This window comes from Eulemur rufifrons, chromosome 8 (genome assembly GCF_041146395.1).
Source record: "Eulemur rufifrons isolate Redbay chromosome 8, OSU_ERuf_1, whole genome shotgun sequence".
In the NCBI taxonomy this organism is placed as follows: Eukaryota; Metazoa; Chordata; class Mammalia; order Primates; family Lemuridae; genus Eulemur; species Eulemur rufifrons.
This window is the reverse complement of record NC_090990.1, coordinates 97,423,510-97,440,716: the sequence shown is the minus strand read 5'-3', so window position 1 is coordinate 97,440,716 and position 17,207 is coordinate 97,423,510. Positions and strand designations below refer to the sequence as shown.

General features: G+C 37.7%; 1 protein-coding gene and 1 non-coding gene across 2 annotated transcripts in view; both read right to left on the bottom strand.

The window, feature by feature from the left end:
• The window catches only part of SPTA1 (spectrin alpha, erythrocytic 1), a 67,422-nt gene extending 55,728 nt beyond the window's left edge, over nt 1-11,694 (bottom strand). Inside the window, exons 1-8 of the mRNA XM_069479211.1 lie at nt 11,671-11,694; nt 10,316-10,555; nt 8,944-9,069; nt 7,096-7,236; nt 6,145-6,291; nt 3,964-4,097; nt 3,271-3,415; nt 1,713-1,867 (exon numbers count right to left, since the gene is read on the bottom strand). Coding sequence (XP_069335312.1) covers nt 1,713-1,867; nt 3,271-3,415; nt 3,964-4,097; nt 6,145-6,291; nt 7,096-7,236; nt 8,944-9,069; nt 10,316-10,555; nt 11,671-11,694 — 1,112 coding nt within the window. The remainder of the gene's footprint in view (nt 1-1,712; nt 1,868-3,270; nt 3,416-3,963; nt 4,098-6,144; nt 6,292-7,095; nt 7,237-8,943; nt 9,070-10,315; nt 10,556-11,670) is intronic.
• On the bottom strand, nt 595-754 carry LOC138390929 (U1 spliceosomal RNA). Its single transcript, XR_011234598.1, has one exon. It is a non-coding gene; the product is annotated as a U1 spliceosomal RNA (small nuclear RNA).
• Nucleotides 11,695-17,207: the final 5,513 nt, after the last annotated feature.

Sequence of the window (17,207 nt, the reverse complement as noted above, 5' to 3'; positions counted from 1 at the left end):
CGCAACCTAGATCCCTCGCATGCGCAGTTTGCAGTAGGGATCGCGCTCCTATGAGAATCTAAGGCCGCTGCTGAGCTGACAGGAGGCGGAGTTCAGGCGTGATGTGAGCGATGGGGAGCAGCTTTAAATACAGATGACGCTTTGCTCGCCCACTGCTCACCTGCTGTGCAGCACAGTTCTTAATAGGCCATGGACTTGTACTGGTGGGCAGCCCAGGGGTTGGGGACTGTAGGTCTAGTTCCTCTAGTGGTGCAGGTTGTCAGGCCTTCACTCCAGGTTGTATATTCCTAGGGTAGGTGTGTCATTGTGTGATGTGACATGTGGGCATTACTTCTCCATCACACCTACCCCATAAGTATTTGAAATGGAATAAAGTATTCATAATGCAGCAATAAATGAATGCATGCCATATAAATAACAGGAAGCACCCTATGGTAAGAGGGGACTAAAATTAGGGTTAAGATTCCTCATGTAGCTTAGCTCTCCTTTAACTCTATTAATAAAAAATAAAAACTGCAAAAATAGTTACCTATTCCAAAAAATTAAATGCTCATCATTTGGTTTTATTTTTATTTATTTTTTTCCTTGCAAATTCAGGGGAAAGCGCGAACGCAGTCCCCCACTACCACAAATTATGCAGTCGAGTTTCCCACATTTGGGGAAATCGCAGAGGTCAGCACATCCAGAGTGCTATGGATAAGCCTCGCCCTGGGAAAACCACCTTCGTGATCATGGTATCTCCCCTGCCAGGTATCATCATTTGGTTTTAAATCATAACAATAAGATAAATACTATCTTCTGGTTATTGAAAGACTAAGCATAAGAATTAACTCCTGAAATGATGCCTGTTATCAGGGTGTTTTGTAAGCTTTTAACCCACATTAAGGAAATAATGCTGGAGTTATTTCATGCTCTTCAGCTTGAAAATTTATTTCAGCTCCTTAGCTAGAAGCAGGATTTTGAAATGTTTCTTCAGCTGCTTTTCCAGCGTTACAAGTCTCTCCATAGCATCCCACGACTATACAAACGAGGGAAGACAGCAGGATGGAGGTGAGTGGAGGTGTGATGCTTAGTACAGCAGTACCCCCTTATCCGTGGGGGAAACGCTCCAACCCCCACCAAGTGCAAGCCTGACACTCAGCATAGTACTGAACCCTATCTTTTATATACTATAACTACATACGTATGATAAAGTTTGACATATAAATTAGACACAGTACGAGAATAACAACAATAACCAATAATAAAATAGAACAATTAAGTAAAGTAAGGATTACTTGAACAGAAGCATTGCGATATTGCAACAGTTGATCTGATAACTTAGATAGCTAATAAGTGACTGACTAATGGGCTGGACAAGGGAATGATTCACATCCCAGGTGGAGGCAGCGGAACAGCAAGTGATTTCATCATACTACTTAAAATGGTGCACAATTTAAAACTTATGAATTGTTTATTTCTGGAATTTTCCATTTGGTATTTTCAGACTGCAGTTGACCTTGGGTAATTGAAACCATGGATAAGTGGGGACTACTATATTATACCAGTCCACAAAAAACTTCCTTTGGTAAATTGAATCTTTTGCCCCTACTGAGCAGGCAGTGGAGCTGATTCCCTTGCTATTTCACTCTTTTCACACTTAGTTCTGCTTTTGATATTATATCTGTGTCCTGTAGAGATAGGCAGAGCCACAGAGAGGAGGAATTTCCCACCAATAAGAAGCCTGAAGTTTTGCGTATCTGCTGGTAGCCAAGGCGCGAATGTGCTCCCAGTTGGAGACCAAATCTTCTTTCATCTGCTGGATCTGAGGTGCATCTGAAGGATGGGAAAGCATAAGCTTGTCTGCTTTGGCACATAACTCCTTCACCTTTGGGATGAAAAAGAAACCTAGTAGGGAATCCGAGGACTTTGATTCCTCTTGGCAAAGATTTGTGAAAGAAGTATAGCAAAACAATCCTATGAGTAATGATAATTTATAAATATATTTATACTGATATATTATGTCACTAACACACTATATTAATAATTACAATTTATTGAGTACTTTCATCTCTCATTGTGCTAAGCACTTTACATGCATTTTCTCATTTTGTATTCTTCCTTTAATTATATTATGAGGTAGAAATTATTCTTATTCCTCTTTTATGTGAAAACTAAAAGGTAAAGTATTTATTGGTTGAAAGTTATTCAACTATTAAGTGTCAGAGCAAGATTTTCACCTCAGTTGCTCCTTCACCACTGCTATACCATTTCTCTAATGATGACTGCGGAAGTTAGAAAGACATTTCCGCCAAGGAGGCCAAGAAAATTCCAGTAATGCCAGACCATTTTAAGCACAATTCCTGAGTAGCGGGGTTATGGATACGGGTACTTTGCACACGTTTTTACCCCTTTCGTCATACTCCCCTATAATCAGATCTTGTCTAGGGTGTGGAATTTCATTACCAATATTCATCAAATCATGGGATTTTATTGTTCAGCATTAGGATAAAAACCCAAAACCAAAATCAAACACAAGGAAGAATAAAAGAAGTAAAAAGGTGAGAGTTCGTAGAAACCGTACACAGGGACAGGGCTATAAGTAAAGCACAGTGAGTGTGGTCTTTCTATGGGCTGACTGTCCCATGCACACTCAGCAGTAATCTGTCTATGTCATAGCTAAAGTTGTGAAGGGGAAGAAGTAAAGGACGGGAATCATTCAAGAAAGTAGGCTTGTTCCAAGTTCTCGTGTGCCTGTGCCCACTCTTCTAGATATACAAACTGGGATTTCCCAGCTTTTAAAAGGGGATTTAAAGGTGGGTTTAGCAAGTCTCAGAATTTATTATAAGAGGAAAAGAAGAAAATACTTTTCTGATCTACTGAGTGAAGAACAAAAAGAAAGAGGATTCAGCTACAACAGAAGAAAGTGTGATTAGATGAAAGGAAAGACTCTCTGGCCATTAGGTATTTCACTGAAGGAGATTAGGAAACCATCCTTGGAGGTATGCACTTTTTGTTTTAAAATTGTGAAATGTATTAGAAAAACACCATACAATATAAGTCATGTATGTACATTTAAATACAAATAATTTAAATAAAAATAAGGAGTATCCAGTATCCATGTAAAAGTTTTGAATTAAAATAAGGAAGTATATTCAAATATCACTGAATTTCTTTTTCATTGAAAAGAGTGACTTTATTGGGACCTCTGGGGGCATGCTGCTAGGCAAGATAACCCCCAAATGCCTATTCTAGCTCAAGGGGCCAGCCACTCCTCTGACAATGACTTACCTTGTCGTTCATGACTGCAAGGTTTCTCTCAAGTCCCTTGTGACTATGAAACAGTGCCTCAGAGCTAACAAGGTCTTGGCCATAGTCCTCAGAGCTGAGTAGAGGTTCCTTTTCCTTGATCCATTGGATGGCTTCAGTCACATCCCTGTCAGAGATTGGCAAGAGTTCCAAACAAAGAAGATGGCGGCATTGCACAGCAAGCAGTGGAACAGAGCACACAGCCAGGACCACCTTGGGTCACCCAAGAGCAATTACCTTGCCTTCCCACATACGAATAAAAAGTAATATAAGATGTTCTTGCTTCATAGTTGTTTCCATTGAGATATTAAGAACCTAGACCTCCTGACAGTTGATCTTCCAAAGATACTTTGCATAACTTGGTACGCTCTTTATGAATGCTTTTCTTCTTCCCAAATCCACCTTCCACCATCATCTAATTCTCAATCTGCTTTCCTTGCCTCTGCAGAGCTTCCATCACTAAATCACCAATGCTATTTTTTTATTTCTTTGGGCTCCAATCTTCACAATATTGACTTAACTACCCCCTCCCTTGCTGTCTCAAAGGCAAGCACATGATACCTTTGGTTTGAAGTATTGACCACTGATTGCTAACAAGAGTAGAAGGAAACTAATACAAATAACAAACATGATGCTATTTTAAAATTTTCTGCAAAGCAGTGGCCAGATCCATACCGTTTGAATCGCTGGAGGTCTGCAGCATCAGACAGGGTTTTCCGTCTCTGGAGAGCCAGACCGTGGAGACGCTCCCAGGCAGAATTCACCTCATTCTGCTTAAACTGAATCAAGGGCAGCTCAGGATGGTTCTCCTGTGGAAGGAAACCAACACTGGAGTTATGCAAAGATGAGGTTACATGAAAAATCATTTAAACACATCTCCTTTTACATTGATTCATACTTTGTCAGAAGTGGAGATTGACCATTGTAGCCAGACACTATAACCCTGCTCCCTAGCTCTAACCTGATGCACATTACCAACACCTAGAACACCAACCAGCCAGATGTTGTATCCTGTGCCCACAGCACTGAACTAGCTGACTAACACATGTTGTCCAGCCCTGGTGTTATTTTCAGATCTCCACCTTTTTGATGTTTGCCAAATCCACTGGAAATCCTGGAAGCCACAGAAAAGAAGAGAAAAATTCCCTTTGTGAAATATGAGTTAGTTTTCCCAAACTCTAGTACTGTGATTCTTCACTCTTTTATGGTCCTAACATCTTTAAAAATCCAATTAAAACCATTTCTCTCTTCCCAGAATTATAGACACATGCTTACACATATGATTTTACAGAAAATTTTAGGCATTTTTGCAAACAATCTGAGGCAAACAGATCTGTGAATACTAGATTAAACTAGTAGCATCTGCTTGTTTTGATACTTTGCAATTTTGAGGAATTCTCATATGCCCATCTGCTTGTTCCTCCTGTCACCAGTTCTTCCCACTTCCGTTTCCATTCCCAAGCCTCCCCCGACAGAGTTTTCTACATTCTCCTTCTTGAGTGCATGGTCCTTTTTATTATGGCAGTATAGGCCCCACTCCAAAAAAAACAAGCAGATATGTTCTAAATGTGTTGGATTCATCATTTCTGTAGTAGATTGGAAAAAAAAGGCCATGCCATTTTGCCACTTCTCCCTTCAAAAGGTGGAATCTGTCTCCTCAAGTATTGGGTCTGAAAAGGCCTTTGACTTGTTTACCAACAGCATGTAGCAGAAGTAACTTTCTATGGGCTCCAGCACCTGGGCCTCAAGAAGCCTTTCAGCTTCTGCCCTTACCCTCATGGAACACTGGCACATAAAGAAGCATGGTCTACTGAACAGTGAGAGACTACACAGAGGAATCCTCATCATCCTCGCCAGGGCCCCAGACATGGGATTGAGGCCCCCTTAGATCCTTGACTCTAGCTGAGCCACTAAATAACTTCAGCCACAGGAGACACCAGGGGCGACCAGGAGAACAGCCCAGCTGAGCAGCTCAAACATCTGACTCACCGAATTAGGAACAAATAAGATGTTTGTTGTTTTAAGTTTCATGGTGATTTGTTAGAAAGTAATAGAAAAATGAAATACCTCCACAATAAAAGGAAAGTGGTGGTGGGAGAAAATTTAAGGACTATAGGAAATGTGGCCAAAAAAAAAAAATTGGAAAACATAGATTCTTTTTCTTACTCTGGCACTTATTCATCCTGAAATCTTGGTTCTATTAAGATAGGAAGATCATTCGGACTATAGACCTGCAATAATAATGAAACCATACCTTCAAAAGCACACAATGTAGCCAACTGTTGGAGTTTATTTATTTTATAGGAATATTTCACATATGTATATACACATATGTTTGTGTATATATGTATCTCAAAAAACTGGTTTCCCAGTTTTCTTCCATATACTAGGGTCATTATTTCAACACTGAGCCTTTGCTCAGAGATTTCAAACTTATTTAAGTATTTTCTGAAGTAAATGAAAGTAAGTCTACCTCCTTTCCCTTCCTCATCCCCCCAAAATAATGATATATAATGATATTGTATAAGTATATTATAATAGCCCAACATTATTTTATATTCTATGCTACTTTATACTTGTTACTTTATTAAGGAAAGTTCCCCATAAACACTAGTACTGCCTGGTACAAAAGTTTTCTTCTTGCTTATTATGAATTTAATCCCTCTACACACACACATACACACACACACACTGACAAGGGGTGTATCCAGAGGCGAGAGGAAACCAATCAGAGCATGTTACTCCATGTTTTCTCACAAAGTCCCATCTCCCTCATATCCCACCTACCAACGTGCAGAAGTTCTCACTATGGATCAGTACCCTTTCCCTGGAATGGCTCTTTTGCTCCCACCTCACCTCGGCACACTCATTGGCATATTGGTTCACTCCGTCCACTCTCCCCTCTCGAGCTGCCAGGTCCACTTGGAACTCTTCAAACTTCTTATGCAGAACTTCTGCACGCTCCCAGTCTTCACCAAGCTCCACTGACGTTACTATAGCCTCCTATAGATACAGAAAGTTCATTCAGTCACCAGCAATTACTTAGGCATTCCTGCAGGTCAAAAGAGCCAAACCCCTGCTTGCATTCCCAGGATAGCTCAGATGGAAACACATGAGGAGCTGGGAGAACCCCCTCCTGGGAAGAGCCAGAAGTAGGAGTGTATTTCCTGAGATAGCACCTTGGACCAGGGAACAGTGCTCTTTGAGGCAATCATTTAGCAAAATTGGGGTCATTGTTGGCCAAAGCCCCTGGAAGCACCCTATTGTGTTTTGGAGCATGAGGAATAAATTCATCTCCTTTCTATTCAATGCAATATACAGAGTATCACAAAATCATTGTACTAGGCACTTGCTTGTGTTAATCTTCAGTCCTAACTCTCAGATTATTCTTTAAGTATTTTGAAAAATAAAAAAACCCCACAATTATAGGCACTGAGAGATGAGAGATAAGTGATTAGAGAAAGTGTTGGCAATACTCTCAGCCAGGCCCCAGAGTAAGAGCAAAAACATAGAAGAAGGAGTTAAAGATCAAGAAGGTAGAAGGAGGGTGAGCCTAGATCATCTTCCAATGCATGGTCTTTGTGTAAGTCTTGCCTTCTCCATACTCAGGTCCATACATTTAGACTTACCCCCTACAATGTTCACCTCTGGAATACTCTTAAATCGTCAAAATTCCTCTGTCTTCCAAGGAACAAAGTCCAGGAACAGACATCCTGACTTTTTTGTGAATAGTCTGCAGTAAGTGCCTATGGAGTACCCAGCACAGAGAGGAGAGAGGTCCTATGTGCTTGCTGTTAAGTCCTATACCTTGTCTCCGATCCACTCTAAGATGTCAGCACACTCCTGTAAGTACTGCTGGAGCTTCAAGGCCCGCAGAAGCAGGGAGCCCTTCTCCTGGGTCACCTCCAGCAGCAGGTCCCACAGGCGGCGCAGTTCCTCCAGATGGGCCTTTGGGGAAGAGAGGCAGAACCACTCAGGCACAGAGGGTGTGGAGCAGGGACAGGCTCAGAGACTTATGCAGAAAGGGACTTGGATACAAATTCCTCTCTCATTCGTGAATGCATTCATTGATCAACAAATATTTAAAGGAGGAAATGAGATATATAAGGAAATAGCTATTAAACCAAGCCAAATATGATCTTCCATAAGAGAAAATTTTGTAAAATTGCCTTGGGGTTTTAGAAGATGGAATAATTACAAACAATACAATGGGAAGGAGGAAGGATGCATAAAAAGTGCTCATTTGAACTGAGTCTAAAGGAACAAAGATTTTTGACAGGTAAATGATAAGCATATCATGTTCTAAACACAGAAAATAGCAATGGCAAAAGCATAAAAGTAATTTAGCACGAACTGTCTGCCAGGAAGTGTAAGAGCTACAACTTTGCTAAGTTATAAAGAAATCATAGTCATCAAAACAGTAAGAGTATTTTGCAACTCTATAGTTTAAGACTGTATAGACGACTTTGAATACCAGGTTAGCTCAGACCATTATGTGTTATCTATATTGTGAAATTGAAGGTACCATCTATGTAATATCTTTAAGAATCTTATCTATTTCAACTACTCCATTGCTTAGAGTAGCATGTGAACCACATTTCTTTCCGAACCCTGCAGTGGGGTACTGTCTGAGATAGCCTTGGTGATTATGACTGATGTGACAATGTTTCCAACATTTTCCAAATATTTTAATTAATGTAGGGGTTGGTCACACACAAAACTATAAATAATGTAAAATTATTTCCATTTTATAGAAATAAATAAGTTTTGAGATTTTATTTTAATGAGTTCTTCTTTATAAGAAGACTCTATTCTGGTTAAAGTCTGTGTGTTCCCTGACTGTGTTTTGCTGACAGTAAAATGGGCTAGAATTTTTATGTTACACATAGAAAGACCAGCCCCGGTTTTAAAATAGGTAATGCAAATTTGCTTTGACAATTTAAAAAATACGTAAGCAATAAAAAGTTCACTCACACAAAAAGATTCTGAATTGACCATATTAGCACAAACATTCGGAAGAGTATGTGGATTAAGTCAGAAAATACCTGATACATTAATAATGGGCTACAGAGTGGTAAATACTTACTACAATGGTGGTGATTGTCAGTTCTAGGTATTCAGGGAAGTTTTCTAAACATATGGAATTTTAGGATTTTTTTGAAGTAATGGGAGGGGGGGAGTTTGGAGAGGTACAATAGTAGTCATAGACTGTGGGGTGTGAAAAGAAAGAGGCATCAAAGACAAAGGGAAAAAGATTGTGGAGAAGATTCAAATAAGAGAGCATTCCTTGTTTGAAGAATTTAAGGGACAAAGACACCGAGGTCAGTAGAAATAATTAGAAAGAACATTTGAAAAAGCCAGTTCATGTGGGAGTTGTGGAACAGGCTGAAGGGGGCTTGATCTTGAGCCAGTTTCTTCTGCAGTGGCATGAGGAGGAATGTTATGCCACTTAATGGCAGCGTTTGTATCATAGTTCTTTTCTTCGCTCCAAGGAACAAAAAGACATCCCATCATTTTTTCTGCCTCAACCTCATGGAAGATAAAAGGCAGGAGCCCTGGCTCCAACCCAGCTACATCAATGTTTATATCTGGTATAACCAACTAAAATCCCGACAACATAATCAGCAATTAGAAAGAGCCCTACCATACGTTTACCTTGGTGTCCTCGTGGGCAAAATGACCCTCAGCAAATCGGACTTCCCTGATTTCTTCCAGGTCAGGAATGACTCTTGATTTTGCTTGCACCTCTGCTGCAAAGGATTGGTGCTTCTGATATTTCCCCTGAAGTTTAGAAATCAGAGTTTATGGCTAATGAGGCCCAGTCGTGGTGAGAAATGTTTGCTCTAGGTAGAGCCACTGAACACAGGTTCTCAGAGGGTCTCCGGCTCAAAGTCAGAGGCCACAGAGAAAGCCTTTTCCTGTCCCCATTTTTGTCTTAGGGAATTTTCAATAAATACCCTGTTATTTTAAAGGCTCAATAGACCCCAGAATAATAAAGGGGTCCCTCTTCAGAAAAGAGAACTAGCTGAGTTCTATTGAAAGTAAGGCACAATGAGAAGGATGATGGTTGTAATAATGTTTTGTTTTGTTTTTAATTAAGAGGGTTTTTTTGCATTCTGGGCTCTGTTCTTGTTAGGTACTAATTGATCTATTTAATATAGTATAATACTTTGCTCTTATTCTAGGTGCTTCCTGTCCAATATCAATTACCACTTTCAGGCACATGTAATCCTTTCTCCCAATCATGATGATTCTAGGTGAACAGAAAGGGAGGCAGCTTCCACCAAACTTCTTCTACTGGGACCTCTCATTTGCACTGAACAAGACCCATGAATAGCAATTTGGGAAAACTCTAGGAAAAAACCTCGTGAACTCATGTCTTTCTGAGAAAAGTGGAGAACAGTTGCTTCAGAAAGCACTGATGACTCTTTAATTCCATTCTGAATGTCATGGAATATTGAAATCACATGGTTTATCAGAAATTCCTCTAACCTGCAGTTACTGTTTTCCCCATAGCTTAATTTCAGATGAATATTGCATCCATTAAATGCTATCTAGAATGAGTTTCCTTTGCAAAGAAGACCCTGAAGTTGAAGGAATTGAAGACATGGGCTATTCAGAGGCAGAATTCCTGTCCCTAACAGATAGTCTAATCTATCTATTACATTACCTCTCTACAGTTAACCAGATAAACACTTATATTACGAGAATATATGATCTGAATGTAAGTTCATTATAAGGCACAGTTCTGTGCCTTCAATGAATGACAAACTAATACTTTTTGTTTGATTTTTTTCCTTTTTCTGTCTCACCCCTCCAACTTTATAAAGGGAAATGCACCTTTAGATTTTCTCTTAATTCAATTCTTTAACTTTCCACTCCCCTGGCTTATTTTCATTTTGTTTTGTTTCTAAATGGAATCCAATTGTACCCACACCCACCCTTTAACATTAACATCAAGAAAAACCTGTTTTCCTCCTTAGAGATCTTAGGGTCTGCTCTGTGGAAGTCAATGGAACACAGTGACCTGTATATTAGTTGTGTCTTCATAGCTCTTATCATCTGCAATTTTGAGTTTCTCCAGGATCCACTTCTCCAGGTCATCCGCATCTCGCCTGAAAACCTGGTAGTGATAGGATTCCTCAAGCTTCTGACCCCTCTCAGCAACCAGCTCCTTGAACCTCCGGTACCGAGTCAACACCTCTTGACGCCTCTCCTGGATCTCTTCAGCTGTTTCCAAAACTTTTGGCCCACTGCTCTCCATAACCTGTAAGTTAAAAAGCTTCTATCTATTGCTAGTTCTCAAATCTCAAGTATGCTACTCCTCTTACACATCCCGAGGCATTTACTCATGTTGGACCTACATTCAGATATCCTTAAGCCTGTGAATGCCTATTGTTAGAAGGTCTGTAGTGTATGCAATTTTTAACCATGTATAGTTACTGTTTAGGCTAAAACTTCTTGATTATCCAGAAGACTCTGCCAACTTTTCACATAAATTTTTACTAACATCTACTAAGTCCTATATATAGGATTAAATTGAACTGATGAGGGAAAAAGTTTAAATTAGCAAAAATTCAGAATTGTAGATAGAAATGTAATTTTATTGCTTTCAAAGGCTAACATGGTGTGGACAAGTGCTGATCATTCTGAACTTAACAAATAACTAAGAACAACTTGCAATTAACTTAGTGAATGATATTACATGCAATAGTATGAAATATTATTTTCTCCATACTTAAAAATAAAGCTTACATATTGTTTACTTTTTTTATTTGCTTTATTCACAAATACTACAAATCAAGCATTCTGCCATCCTCGACCCAATTATCACAAATTTCAAATTATTAGCATCTTTGTAATTGGCTTGTGAAACATAAAACCTTATACTATCAAACAACATAAAGTATCCTTTTCCCATAGAAGTAGCTAACCTGTTTGTAACAAGATCCAGCAAAATCATCATAGGGTTCACCTTCATTTATCTGGATATGGGCACCATTTTTCCTAGCTTACCTCAGCCACAGCATTTAATATAGGATTTAAATTTTTGTCTTTCTTTATTCCTCCTAACTATAATTGTTACTCTGTGAATTGCCATTAGTAGTCTGACTATAGAATTAGATCATTCCATGGAGACTCAAATATTTATGGGTATTGTTTTGCTCCAATTACCTAGTTTTTCTCTGTGGGAATGAACTTAAGTCATTGCTAGGTTTTGGTGCTATATATAGACATAAGGTTATTGCTTAATGTTAGAAAGTCACAAAAAGAGAGTTAAAATTAAAATTCTCTACTTCTTAAAAGCCAAAAAAAAATATTAATTATCCTGTGAAAGAGAGTATAGAAAGTTTAAAGGAGACCGCTTAATTATGTACTCACAGTTTCTTTTGGAAAGTGCTCCATTTTTCCTAAAAGTGTGGAACCTGGTGAGATAAAATGTATCAGAGGGAGAGAGAGAGAGAGAGAGAGAGGGAGAGAAAGACAGACAATTCACGTGGAACTGTCTAGTCTAATTAAAATAGGAATGGCAGAAATGTTATGTAGCAAAGACTCAAAAAAAAAAAAAAAAAAAAAAAGGCGGGGAGGGCCTCTTGCTTGATCCCAGAAACCAGCCAGCCATAGACAATCAGCATTAAAATCAACATTATCTTCAGGAGACAGGGGACATATTCAGCTTAGGGAGCTGCTAACTTTCACAGATACTGGGTGATTCAGCAGTTTTGGGGGCAATGACTCTCAAAGTTACTCAATAAGACTTCAAAAAAATGAAAGCAAGGTATTTTGATGAAAATTTTGGAAAAAAATAGATATAAAAGAAAGGCCATTTTAACATGGTGGCTTTTTCTTTGATTAGTTTTAGATTTTATGATTTCTGAGAATCAAAAATCAGGAAGGAATTCTGAGTTGCCCATTCTTCAGGCCTTTCCAGAGCTTCAAAAACTCAGGGCATGGATATGTTCTTTTTTCAACCTGTTTCTCTCTAGGAAATACAACTCAACAACTTCATCAATTTTTAACAGCCTTTAAATCAACAAACTATCCTGATTTTTGCTGTAGAGTTTTTCACAATATGAGAAGATTTTATTCCTGACCTCATAGATTTGCTTTTTAAAAATTTGATTTATTTGTACCCATAATCATTTAAATGGAAGGAATAAAAAAAGTAAGATACATGAATGTGTTTATTTGCATTTCATGAAACAAAAATTAGAATATCTCATTTCACAAACTATTATTGATGTCACAGAAGATTTGAAAATGAGACTGACTTCTATAATAATATATGAGATACACAGCACCCTATTTTATGTATTATTTTTACTGGAGAAAAAAAAGAGGCAGAAATTCTTTTCAAAGGCATAGCTCTTTTAGGCTACCTTACAAAAGTAAAATAAACAAGCAAAAAGAAAATAGTGGGTTGATTTTAGATGTTCCTATAAGGCACTGGGGCTATCCATGCCAAACTTTATTCCAGTATAAATTCAATTTGAATAACCTAGCTTTCATGATCTACCAGAAGAGATTTCAATTTTACATTTGTCCTTTCCCCTGTTCCTAAATCATCTCACCCAGAGAAATTGAGAGTCCTTTACCTTTTCATCTTCAAAGTCTGGATTACTTTAATATTCCATATAGTTTCATTATATCCAAACCAAATGTAATACTAAAGGCAGGAGCACAAGTATAGAGAATGCACTATTTCACATGCTCTAAGCAACCTTTGTCTGGAGTTGGGATGGGGAAGGAATATCATTTTACCTTTATTTAAGATATAAGAACCAATATCTATTGAATATCTACCATATGTTAATTTATATATTGACATGATCAATTTACATTAAATTATAATCTTTACATTAAATTATAATTCTGCAAAGCAGGTATTATCATCCCCCCCTTTTTTTTTATTTCATCTTATTGTTATGGGGGATATGATGGGATATGCACCCATCATTTAGGTATATATCCCTCCCTTCCCCACCCACCTTTCCCAAGTCAGCACCTTCAAGTATTACCATTCCCCAAACGTTACCATTCCCCAAACGGTGCGCAATGCACTCATTGTGTAGGCATACCCCCATCCCCTCCCCCACCCCCCACCTCAGTCTGATATCCGATTGGTGTCGTTCCCAGATGTGTATTTAGGTGATGATCAGGGAAACCAATTTTCTGGTGAGTACATGTGATGCTTGTTTTTCCATTCATTTTTATATGAGAAAAGAGTCTCTGAAAGGCAAGACTTCATTCTGTGATTATTCAGTTTCAAAGTGTTTAAGCAAAGAGTCAAATCCATGGCAATATGAACTATCATACAACTCTGTTCCTCAATTTTTTAGTCAATCTTCACTTAGTTCACCACTACTTTTTGGTTCTGTTCTCCTGTTTCAGGGTCATCTCATCAAGAGTGACAGCCATGTGATAATCTGTGACCAAGAAGGTTCAGGAGAAATAGTATGGCCCAATAAGCAGGGGTAACCATCATGAAATTTAAAAAGACATGTCTCTTCAATATATGGTGTTGGGAAAATTGCATATTCACATGCAAAAGAATGAAACTGGGCCCTGATCTTACACCATGCACAAAAATCAACTCAAAATGAATTAAAGGCTTAAATGTAAGACTTGAAATTGTCAAACTCTTGGAAGAAAATATAGGGGCAAAACTTTATAACATTGATCTTGGCAACGACTTCCTGAATGTAGCACCAAAAACACAAGCAACTAAAGCAAAAATAGACAAATGGTACCACATCAAACTAAAAAGCTTCTTCATGGCAAATAAAAAAATCAATAAAAGCAAAATATCAATTATAAAGTGGAAGAAAATAATTGAATATATCTGATAAAGGATTAAAATCCAAAATGTATACAGAACTTCTTCAAATCAGTCAATGGCAAAAAAAACTACAAAAAAAAAATTTAAAAATCCGCAAAGAACTTAAATAGATATTTCTCCAAGGAAGACATACAATTGGCCAATAGGTATATACAAAGGTGCTCAACATTATTAATCATCAGGGAAATACAAATCAAACCCACAATGAGGTATTACCTCACACTTGTTAGGATAACTGTTTCAAATAGAAAAAAAAAAATAGAACAAAAAATAATGAAAGTATTGCTGTGGATGTGGAGAAATTTGACCCCTTGTACACTGTTGACAGGAATGTAAAATGATGCAACCATTATGGAAAACACTATGGAGCTTCCTAAAAACTAAAAAATGGAACTACCATATAATCTAGCCATCCCATTTCTGGGAATATATCCAAAAGAATTTAAATCAGAATTATGAAGACGTATTTGCACTGCTATGTTTATTGCACTGTTATTAACAATTTTCAAGATATGGAAACAATGAAAATGTTTATTTACAGATGAATGGATAAAGAAAATGTGGTATATACATACAATAGAATGTTCTTCAGTCTTAAGAAAAAAGGAAATCCTGCCATATATGACAGCATGGGTGAACCTTGAGGAAATCATGCTAGTGAAATAAGCCAGTCACACAAGGACAATTACTGCATGATATCACTTATATGAAGTATATAAAATAATCCAACTCATAGAAACAGAGAGTAAAGTTGGTGGTTGTCAAGGGCTGGGGAAAGGGGAAATGAGGAGTTGCTAATCAATGGGCGTAAAGTGTCAGTTATACAAGACGATGAAGTTCTAGAGCTGTGCTAGACAACATTGTGCTTTTACATAATACTATATTAATATTAAAATATAGCATTGCAGGCCGGGCGCGGTGGCTCACGCCTGTAATCCTCGCACTCTGGGAGGCCGAGGTGGGCGGATCGTTTGAGCTCAGGAGTTCGAGACCAGCCTGAGCAAGAGCGAGACCCCATCTTTACTAAAAAAAAATAGAAAGAAAGGATATGGACAGCTAAAAATATATATATAGAAAAAATTAGCCGGGCATGGTGGTGCATGCCTGTAGTCCCAGCTACTCGGGAGGCTGAGACAGGAGGATCGCTTGAGCTCAGGAGTTTGAGGTTGCTGTGAGCTAGGCTGACGCCACGGCACTCATTCTAGCCTGGGCAACAGAGTGAGACTCTGTCTCAAAAAAAAAAAAAAAAAAAGAAAAAAGAAAAAAAAGAAAAAAAAAAGAAAAAATATAGCATTGTACACTTAAAAATATAAGAGGGTAGATGCCATATTAATTGTTTTTACCACATTGAAAAATATATAAAAACACTAGACTTTAGAGCCAGGTAGCAACGTGGAAGTCCATAGGAGACACTCAGAACAAGTTTGATTCATCAAAACAGATGAGCTCCTGTGTTTTCAGTCATTGAAGGCAAGAGAGATTCAAGGCAGAGTTTACTCTGATTATTACTCTGGCAGTTGCTGATTTTAAATTCAGTCCCACATTGTCTTCCCAGCCCCTTGAGACTGAAAGATTCTCCAGTTAATAAATTAAGTTTGTAATTATTATGGCAAGATCAGGGCATGTCCCTGGGATAGAGGGAGGGGCACAGTGAGAAAATATATATCCTGGTGGCTTAACATTTGGACCTCTGACCTTCTCCTTGTATTTCTCTGGTCTCCCAAGAGTGCCTACTGGCTCTGGTCACATGGAGACCCCGATTTAAAAAGACAGATAAAGAATGCACGGCAGATACCATGGAGATATAAAAACATGTACAATTTATAAAATTTCATGTTATGCTGTACTAATGAGTGCTGAGAGGCTACAGGAGGCACTAGTTAATAAAAGATAGCTTAAAGAGAAAATTTGATTAGAGAATTGTAAACTTAGTAATATTGAAAATTTACATTTTCAAATAGGACTAAGAGGTAAATAATCTTACAGGACCTGAAGTGATGAGTTAAAGTGAATATAGTTAACTGTAAAAACATCTTTTTATTTTTTTAATGGTATTATCTTTTGCTTTGATACATTTAGAAACCAAAAATTGGAGAAATTTTTAAATGAGAATTTTTTTTTTTTTTTTGGAAGAGAACTATATTATGCAATTTTACAAGGGCAGGGGTAATTTAAAGGGCCGTGGCATTTGGCATGGTTATCAGGTCTGAGCAGGTCTTTACATAGTGGTTTAATCAGCACTGACCAGCTTGCCTCAGCTTCTGCTCAGGCATCACAGCAAAGTGATATGTTTGATCTTCTCCTGGGCTCAGAAACTCCAAAAGATGCTTTATATCCAAAAATTCCAAAGTCTTCCCTACTTGAATCACTAAAATTCATACCTTGTTTTCTATGGGTATTTTGGAGTCCAACTTTCTCTGCTCATTTACCACAGAGATGAATATTTTTAAGTTTAATGTAAAACTAATTTTTCTCATGAAATAGAGAACATCATTACTTTATTATTTTTTAATTTTACTTTTTGTTTCTCCAGAAATAGTACTCATTTAAAAATTTCCCAAATTTTGACTCCTAAATGGGTCAGACAGTAGATAATATCATTCAAAAAATTTAAAAATGCCTTTTTGCAGTTACCTTAGTCACTTTAACTCATCACTTTAAGTTCTATAATGTTGTTTGCCCCTTAACTCTATGTTAAAATTTGTATATTGCTCTATTCCAATTCTCTAATCAAAAAATAGAACTCTTTCCCTGCCTTCTCCATCTCTCCCTTTTTAATTCATTTTATTATTTTTCTGCTAAGCTTTATTGCACTAAGAAAACCCTTAAACCATAATGTTTTCTTTATGCAATGAACTGTGTAACTGAAATTGGAAGACAGCTCAGGATAATGGAAAATGCACTGGATTTGAAGCTGAATCATCTGATTTGAATTCTTGGTTCCACCATTTAATGATTAGATGATTAATGGAAATTTACTAAAATTTGATTAAGCATACAATGATGATAGTAATTACTAATCTACCTACTTCAGACAATTGTTATATGGCTCAATTTAGGTGGCAGATTAAAAAGCACT